At 58.7% G+C, this 9,066-nt stretch overlaps 2 protein-coding genes across 2 annotated transcripts in view; one reads left to right on the forward strand and one right to left on the reverse strand.

Moving 5' to 3' along the window:
- The first annotated feature begins 97 nt into the window (after positions 1–97).
- DENND1C (DENN domain containing 1C) lies at positions 98–7,207 on the forward strand. The gene is made up of 17 exons (XM_008051008.1): positions 98–223; positions 318–383; positions 476–529; positions 649–759; positions 1,488–1,588; positions 1,681–1,726; positions 1,851–1,952; positions 2,032–2,157; positions 3,540–3,644; positions 4,217–4,307; positions 4,401–4,441; positions 4,956–5,027; positions 5,679–5,723; positions 5,790–5,897; positions 6,100–6,167; positions 6,297–6,504; positions 6,608–7,207. The coding sequence occupies exons 1-17, from the start codon at positions 98–100 to the stop codon at positions 7,205–7,207; spliced, it is 2,070 nt and encodes a 689-aa protein (XP_008049199.1).
- Positions 7,208–7,458: 251 nt separating this feature from the next.
- Positions 7,459–9,066, reverse strand: part of CRB3 (crumbs 3, cell polarity complex component) — a 2,956-nt gene continuing 1,348 nt past the window's right edge. The window contains exons 3-5 of the mRNA XM_008051009.2: positions 8,982–9,040; positions 8,064–8,207; positions 7,459–7,723 (exon numbers count right to left, since the gene is read on the reverse strand). Coding sequence (XP_008049200.2) covers positions 7,652–7,723; positions 8,064–8,207; positions 8,982–9,040 — 275 coding nt within the window. The 3' untranslated portion in view covers positions 7,459–7,651. The remainder of the gene's footprint in view (positions 7,724–8,063; positions 8,208–8,981; positions 9,041–9,066) is intronic.

The raw sequence follows: 9,066 nt of genomic DNA on the forward strand, positions 1-9,066 counted from the left end.
CAAAAAAAAAAAAAAAAAAAAAATTCCTAGCCCCTCTCGGAACTCCAAGGCCTGACTGGAGTCCTTTCAGCTGCCTCCAGAGCCCCTAGCCCGAGTCATGGCCCTCAGAACCCCCCACCCACGATCTAGCTCAGACACCCCCACCCCCACCCAGGTCTCCGAGGCCGAGGAATTCCTTCTAAATTTGCTGCAGCGACCCCAGGCCTCAGTGGGGCTGGAGTTGGTGAGTAGCCCCCAATCCCTGGGCGCTGGGCCCTGGGAAGATGGAGAGGCTGCGCCCCCGTCCCGAGGGCCACACAGCCACCCCTCTCCCCCAGGGCAGCCGAGTGACCATCTCCAGCGCGCAGGGGACCCCGCCCCCCGCCCCGGGGAACAGCAGGCCGGTGAGCAAGCCTCGGGGACCCGGGAAGGGAGGGCACCCTGGTGAGGCCGAGCCCCCTGTCTGACCAATCCCCCCCGCCAATGCCCCCACCAGCTGTCCTGCTTCGTGGCTCCCGACTCCGGCCGCCTGCCATCCATCCCCGAGAACGTGAGTAGGGACCCAGGAGGGGACAGGCCCGGGGGCAGGATCTGAGATCTAGAGAAACCCGGAGCGGGATGCCAGATCCTGGCGTCCGTCTACACCCAGCGCGCCTCTCTGGCCCTCAGAGGAACCTGACGGAGCTGGTGGTGGCCGTGACCGACGAGAACATCGTGGGAGTGTTCGCCGCGCTCCTGGCGGAGCGAAGGGTCTTGCTCACCGCCAGCAAGCTCAGCACCGTGAGGCGGGGCCCCAGGGCAGGGCCGGGGCCTGGCTCCGCCCCTAGGGGGGCGGGACTACGGGGCCGAGTCCCCGCCCTGACGCCGCAGGCGAGAACAGGGGGCAAAGTCCTTGCCCCGCCCCCTTGGAGGGCTGGGCGAGTTGCATCTTGGATCCGCCCCATGGGGGGGGGAGAAGGAGGCTGCGCTGTGGCTCCTCCTCTTTGGGCGTAAGGAGTTCAGGCTCCACCCCCTAGGGGGCCAGACCAGACCTGGCTCCGCCCCTCGGAAGTTGTGAGCTCAAGGAGCGCTAAATTCTAGCTCTGCGGGGGGGGGGGGAATGGGCGGGGCTGAATCATGACTCCACCCCTGGGGCGGGGCCAATGAGTGGAATCCTAACTCGGCATCTTTGGGGCGGGTTTGGTGGAGTCGTGATCCCACCCCCTAGGGGCGGGGCCCAGTCGTCTAGCCCCGCCTCCTTGGGGGTGGGGTTAGGAGGACTGCATGTTAGCTCCGCCCCCGAGAGGGAGGGAGTAGGCCGAACGGAGTGCTGGCTACAGTCTCAAAGCGTTGGCGAATTCTTGGTCCCCACACGATTCTCAAGGCGTCCCAGTTTTTGCCCTTTACCAGTAGCGGGTAGGGAAGGGGGACTGGGACGAGGGAAATGGAGCTGGGAGAGCCACCGTCACAGAGGGTCCTTGAAGTGGGGCGTCCGGGTCCTGACTCCACGGCCCCCTGCCCGTCCCCAGCTGACGTCGTGCGTTCACGCGTCCTGCGCCCTCCTGTACCCCATGCGCTGGGAGCACGTGCTGATCCCCACGCTGCCCCCGCACCTGCTGGACTACTGCTGGTGAGGGAGGGGGCTGGAGACCGGGAGGGCCTGGAGGGGGGAGGACAAGGCCGGGGGGCGGTGCCTGCCTGACCCGCCCCCTCGATCCGCAGCGCGCCCATGCCCTACCTCATTGGAGTGCACGCCAGTCTCGCCGAGGTGAGCGTGGACGCCCCCGGACGGCGGGGGCGGGAGGGATCCCCCTCCCTCTATATCCCCAGATACCCTCCCGCGCCAAGGATCCTCAGGCTCTGGGGGCCGTGCCCCACCCCCCTCCCCGCAGAGCGTGCGAGATAAAGCCCTGGAGGACGTCGTGGTGCTGAACGTGGACTCCAACACTCTGGAGACCCCCTTCGACGACGTGCAGGCGCTGCCCCCCGACGTGGTCAGTGTCACCCCCCCTCCTGCGCCGGGACGCGGGGGCCCCACACCCGCCCACTCAGCGCCACCCCCTTGTGCTCCAGGTATCCCTCCTGAAACTGCGGCTAAGGAAGGTCGCGCTGGCCCCCGGGGAAGGGGTGTCCCGTCTCTTCCTCAAAGCCCAGGCCCTGCTCTTCGGGGGGTACCGCGACGCGCTCGTCTGCAGCCCGGTGAGCCCCGGGGACACCGAGGGAGAGGTTTCGTTGGCTCCTGAAAGAGTCACAAGGATAGGGATAGGTTGGCCAGGTGCCATGGCTCACACCTGTAATCCCAGCACTTAGGGAGGCCGAGGTGAGAGAATTGTTCCAGGCCAGGAGTCCGAGACCAGCCTGGGCAACATAGCGAGACCTCGTCTCTACAATCAATTTTTAAAATTAGCTGGGTGTATTGGGGCAGACCTGTAGTCCCAGCTTCTCGGGAGACTAAAGCAGGAAGATGGCCTGAGCCCAGGAGGTCAAGGCTGCGGTGACCCATGATGGTGCCACTGCACTCCAACCTGGGCAACAGAGCGAGACCCCAACTCAGAAAAAGAAAAAGAATCGTGCTAGACAGCATTTAGGAAGTGCTTATGTTGTGCCTGTAAAACATGATCCCAAGAGCACCATCTAAAAGGGCTGAGTCAGTGAATCAGCTCATTCCAAGCACTTTGAATTGTGCCTGGCATATAGTAAGCACTCAATAAATGCTAGGTTTTCCTATGACTACTATCTCATTTAATGCTCACAACAAAATTAGAGGATGGCTGCTATTGTAGTTCCACTTTACACTTGAGCAAACCGAGGCTTGGAGAAGTCCTGCAGTGGGTGAATGTTGAAGTCGGGCCCTTGATCTGCTGACCTCAATGCCCTGTCCCCCTGTTTTTCATAACTATTCAATAAAAACTTAGGGGGAGTTAGCCAGGCATGGTGGCTCACACCTGTAATCCCAGCATGTTGGAAAGCGGAGGCAAGAGGATTACCTGAGTCCAGAGGTTCGAGGCCAGCCTGGGCAACTTGGCGAGTATCTCTACAATAAATTAAAAAACCAACTGGGCATGGTGGCACATGCCTGTGGTTCCAGCTACTGGGAAAGCTGAGGTGGAAGGATTGCCTGAGCCCAGCACATTGAAGCTGTAGTGGCCGTGAGCCTGCCACTGCACTCCAGCCTGGGCCACAGAGTGAGACTCTGACTCAAAAAAAAAAACATCTGAGCACCTGACATTCTTGTAGGCTCAGTCTTTACAATATATCCTGAAGCTTCGAATCTGCCGACCCCCTCCAGTCTCCACCCTGGGCTGGCCTCACCTCCCCTGGGAATATCGCCCAAAGCAGGTCATGCTTGTCCCTCAGTCTGTCCTCTCCGCAGCAGCCAGAGGTCACCTGTGAGCACCTGAGTCAGGTCCCGTCCCTCCCCCGCCCACAGCCACCTTCCTAGGGATAAAATCTCAAGCAAAGGTCGGGGACAGCCAGCACCTAATCAGTGTTTACTACGTAGATGTAGAGTAGAATGAGGGGGGTAGCTGGTGGCAGGAAAGCCGCAGGGAGCTCAGGGTGCATGTGCGTCCTTCTTCCAGGGCCACCCGGTGACGTTCAGCGAGGAGGCCTTCCTGGCCCAGAAACCTGGGGCACCTCTGCAGGCCTTCCACCGACGGGCTGTGCACCTGCAGCTCTTCAAGCAGGTGTGCCAAAGCCCTGAGGACAGAGCAGGGGGGACTGGAGGTGCACCTCTGTGTCCTTTAGGGCGAGACCAAAGCCGATCCGGCAGGGACCCTCAATTCAGAGTCTCAAGGTGGGAGAGGAAGGACTGGAATCCTAGCTTCCAAAGGATGGGAGCCCTAGACTCCTGGGTTCTTGAGGGATGACAGCTACTCCTAGTTCTCCAAATTCTCAGGTCTTCCTGGGCCGACAGTGGGGGTCAGTATCAGACTCCAGGGGGACCAGTTCTGATGGCAAAATCCCTTCTGGTGGGTGGGGGTTTCTGGGGACATGAAGGGAGGTGGAGGAAGCAAAGCCAGACCTCTGGGTTTCTAGGAGGAAGTGGACCCCTGGGAGGGCATGGGGCAGTCTGGAGGGTCAGAGTTCTGGGCCCCTGTGAAGGGTGGGATTTGGCCTATGGGGACAGGTCCTGACTTGGGGGGCAGAAGGAGGGTTGGATTTCTGGTTCCTAAGGGGGGGTCCCAGATTCCTGGGTCCTTAGGGGTGGAGGGGCCAGGGATGGGATGCACCTGCCACTGTGTCTGCTTCATCCCAGTTCATTGAGGCCCGACTGGAGAAGCTGAACACGGGGGAGGGCTTCTCAGATCAGTTCGAGGAGGAGATCACCTGCTGCGGAGCCTCTTCAGGTGAGCCTGGAGCCTAGTCCAGGGGTATCCCCACCACCAGCACCCCCAGCCTAAGCCGGCCTGGACTGACCCCATGCTCTCTCCTCACTCCAGGTATCCTTCGCTCCTATCAGCTCTGGGCAGACAACCTAAAGGTAACAGCACCAGACACTAAGTGTTTGATTAATCCCATAGCCACCACCAGGTAGGGCCATGGATCGTGCTTATTTATAAAGGTGAGGAAACGCAGACTCAGAGGGAGTGGGCTCCGGGCGCCATGGCTCACTCCCGTTATCCCAGCACTTTGGGAGGCCAAGGTGGGAGGATCGTTTGAGGCTAAGAGTTCGAGGCCAGCCTGGGCAATATAGTGAGACTTTGTCTCTACAAAAAAATCAAAAATTTAGCCTGGTGTGGTGGTACATGCACCTGTAGTCCCAGTTACTCAGGAGGCTGAAGCAGGAAGATCACCTGAGCCCAGGAGGTTGAGGCTGCAGTGAGCTGTGATCAAGCCACTGCACTCTAGCCTAAGGCTCAGAGTGAGATCCCGACTCAAAATAAAAAAAAAAAGGGGGTGGGGGTGACTTGGCCAGCATCACACAGCCTGGGGTGGGGAGGTGGGGTCTGGACCCCAGAGCCCAAGCCTCTCTCCCTTGGTGTCTTCTCTCCCAGAAAGGTGGTGGTGCCCTCCTGCATTCAGTCAAGGCCAAAACCCAACCAGCCGTCAGGAACATGTACCGCTCGGTGAGGCTGGGCTGGACAGACCACTCTTGCTGGGTGACAAGGGGGAGGGGAACGGGGATACTTTGATCCCTCATGGCATTAGGACATCTTGACCCCAACAGACTTTTTACGTGCAAATGATTTCCTCAGAACCGAGCCAGCAGTTAAACCATTAACAATTCTTCCGGCTTTTATTTTTCATTGATCATACTCATTTTTGTCAGTCACAATCTGCCTATTTAAAATCAACAACCAAGATTCATTGGCAAACATCCTTTGTCCTCGGGATTCAATCTCAGTCTGCCCTCATGGGCTTTTGGTTGGTTTGTTTCTCCCAAGCCCACAAGCTCCCTGGGGTCAACTTTTGCAGCTCAAAATCGTCCATTCGATTTTAGTCTTCACAGCTTTGAGACGCGTTTCTTTTTTTTGCAATGTTTTGCCACTCCCCGTCTTATTTGGGGGCCATTTCCTCTGGAAATACTCCTTTTGTATCAAAGGGACAAAAGTTAGTGCTGACTTCTTAGGGGGTAGGTGGTGAGTTGCAACTGTATTTGTGAGACCCGGAAATGGACAGGCAAGATAAGGCTGTCCTAGGGCACAGACTGAGCTGTCCAATGCCAGGGTCCCATCAGCCTGGGTTCTAACCCTAACCCTTGGCCCCTTCCTCCCTAGGCCAGGAGCGGCTTGAAGGGAATGCAAAGCCGGCTGATGTACAAGGTAAGACTAGCCAAGAGACCCAGGGGAGTTGGGGAGAGGCTCCCAGCTCACGAGTCTTCTTCTCAGGATGGAGTCTCTGGCCTCCAGAGGGGAGGCTCCCTGAGGGCCCTAACCCTCACCAGCCGCTCTGATCACCTGCAGCAGCGCCTCCCGATCATTCAACACTTTGGCCAGGTAAGAACGATCCCTCCCCCACCCACACACCTGGAATTATCACTGAATCTATCACCCATGCCAGGCTCTATCTGGCTATCTCGCCTCCACCCTCACCTACCCTAATATTCAGTGCCCACTTCAAACGCACCCTCCTCCAGGAAGCTCCCTGATTTCTGCAGCTCCTACCTGCTCCCCCCACCCCACGACCTATCCTTTGCAGAATCGACCCCTTCGCCCCGGTAGGCGACCACGGCCAGAAGAGGGACCTTCTGAGCCCCCAGGGGAGGGGTAAGTCTCAAGGGTGGGGTGGGGATGGCTGTGTGTGAAGTGAGAGGCCAGGGTCCCCAAACTTGAGAACAGCCCGACCAGGGCTGGGGGTCTTGGGGCAAATATCTCAGGCTACCCATCCTCACCCAGGACACCTCCTCTGAGCCCCAAGGACACCCAGAACCCGTGGGCAGAAGAAACACTTGACAGCAGCTTCTTGGGGTCTGGGGAAGAGCTGGATTTGTTGAGTGAGATTCTGGACAGTCTGAGTGTAGGAGCCAAGAGCTCAGGCAACCTGAGACCAAGCCAGAGCTTAGACTGCTGTCACAGAGAGGACCTGGACAGCTGCTTCAGCCTGGTGAGAAACTCCCCCCTGCTCTCCCACCCAATGACCCATCCAACTTGCCAGCCCCTCTGCCGTCTGTAGGCCAGCAACGGGCCTGTCCTCCCACTTTGCGCAGCCCAACATACCAGAAAGAGCAAGATGGCAACCAGATGGCGAGAACCTGCCAGAACCCCAGCCCCTGTCCCTGCCTGGAGACCTGCAGTCCCTGCGTGCCACAAGCTCCTCTGAGAACCTCAGTTCCCAGCTTGCCGACCAAGAAGTCATCTCTTCACCCCAGTTCTCAACAGCTTCTGCAGTCCCAAGCAGCCAAGGGGACCTGGAATCCTGTCTTCCTTCAGCTCCCCTAATCCTTCATTCCTCCCCTCCCCACAAGACAGCAGAAGGTTCTAGAGCCGGGGAGAGCCCCAGTTCCAGGCTCTCCACAGCACCCACCCAGCCCAGACCTCCAGAAAGCCCCCAAATCCTGGCCCCCACGAAGCCCAACTTTGATACTGCCTGGACCTCCCAGCCCCTTGATTCTTCCTCCGACCTCAGTTCTCCAGAAAACACCAGAACCCAGCCTCCCAAGGTCCTCGCAGTCAGGCAAGCTCATCTCCAGTTGCTTGAGGAGCCGGGAACCCCCAACTCCCCTGCTGCACCCCCTAGCCACCAGCAAGAGGCCCAGGCCAGGAGCCGGCCCAGAGTGGCTGATCTTAAGAAGTGCTTTGAGAGTTAAGGATCAGAGTCCGGGGAATACCCTGGTTCCTCAATAAAACCACAAGAGCCCAAAGCTGGTTCTTCTGGTGAATCTATCTGGGGTCTTCTCTCTACTTGGAAACCCATTCCCTGCCCCCTCTCTCTCCAAGGACAGCATCTAACTGGCTCCCAGAAGGGAGTTCCAGGAAGTACCTGTCTTCTTGCATTTGTCTCTGCCATCTAGGCTTAAGCCCCCACCGGCTCAAAAAAAAAAAACAACTTTTATTTTATATCTCACTACCCATTTGATATAAATATATAAAAAGTGAGCAACCCACCCTCTCTTCCGCTGGGGGCAAAGTCTTTACAGCACCTTCTTCCCTGATATTCTTAAGCGCTGGAGTGGGTCTGATTGCCCAGAGAGGGCTCTGCCTTCCCTCAAGGGCACACAGCAAGGAAGGGGGGCAGATGGAAAGGAGGGGACCTAGATGGGCAGGCAGCCCCACACCGTCTCCTTGGAGTCCTGGGGGGCCCGGGCCTCGGCTGCCTGGGAGAACTGAAAGAAAGGAGAGCGTGTTGTCGGGCCTGCAGGACACAGGGCAGGCCAAGGTCGTTCGGCAAGCGGGGAGGCAGGTCCCCAGCCCCGGCACCCCTAGCTGCAGGCACGGTCAAGCAGAGGCGGCATGCTGCGCAGAGCCCGCCAGGCGGGAGCCCCCGGCCTCCCCCAAGTCCTCCTGAGCCATCAGAGGCTGGTGTCTCGGTGGCAGCTGCTGCGTGTGAGCCAGAACCCCTCAGTCCTGGGCAGTGATGGCGGCTGCAGCGGGGCCCCGCGTTCAGATGAGCCGCTCTTCCGGCGGCAGCTTGAGGTTGGGCGGCGGTGGCGCACGGGCACCCACCTGCTCCTCACTGCTGGGCCGGTAGGTGCCCTCGGTCTGCCGCTTCTCCCGCAGTTTCCGCACCAGTAAAGCCAGTCCCACAGCCAGGAGCAGGGCGGCCAGGATAGAAAAGACCACGATGATAGCAGTGATGGCCTCCGGAGACTGCGCAGAGTGGACAGGTGTGACTCATATGCGTGGCATACATCCCCCTGCCACACCTGCCATTTCTGGTGACCTGGCCCCCTCACTGGGGCCTCCCAGATCCTCCTCTGTTTCATCCGGGGCTCCAAGACTCTCTCTGTCTGCCATGTCTGGAATCCCTCGGTCCAGGAACCTGCCACATCCGGGACCTCTATTCCCAGCAATCTACCAAGTCTGGGCTCTTAGCTCCCCCCCACCCACCTGAGAGCCCACCAGAGCCCTTACACCTGCCACGTAGATTATCCTTGTGACCCCATCCAGGGCCTTTTGGTCTCCCTGCCCCAGGACTTTAGGACTCTCCATTTGTAATCCCAGCATTTCGGGAGGTTGAGGCAATAGGACTGCTTGAGCCCAGGAGTTTAAGACCAGCCCAGGCGATGTAGCAAGACCTTGTCTCTTGTCTCTACAATAAATAAATTCAAAAACATTAGCTGCGTGTGAAGGTACGTGCCTTTCGTCCTATCTACTAGGGAGGCCCAGGTGGGAGGATCGCTTGAGCCCAGGAGTCGGAGGCTGTGGTAGCCGTGATTGGGTCACTGTACTCCAGCTAGGACAGAGTGAGATGCCGACTCAAAAAAAAAAAAAAAAAATTCTGGTTTCTTCCACGAGGGGTTCCTCAAGGACACCCTAACCTGCCACCTGACCCCTCCACATTTGGGACCCCTAAACCTGCCACATTTGGGACCCCTAAATAATATCTCTGCTGCCCTCTTCCCATGTATACCCACAACTCACCAGGGCCCCATTGGTGCTGGAGCCAGTGGGTGTGACAGTGCCGGTCTCAGGGGTCGGTGCTGGAGGGGTCGGTGGTGGGGTGTTC

This window comes from Carlito syrichta, unplaced genomic scaffold (genome assembly GCF_000164805.1).
Source record: "Carlito syrichta isolate Samal-C Ts95f unplaced genomic scaffold, Tarsius_syrichta-2.0.1 Scaffold156020, whole genome shotgun sequence".
Lineage (NCBI taxonomy): Eukaryota > Metazoa > Chordata > Mammalia > Primates > Tarsiidae > Carlito > Carlito syrichta.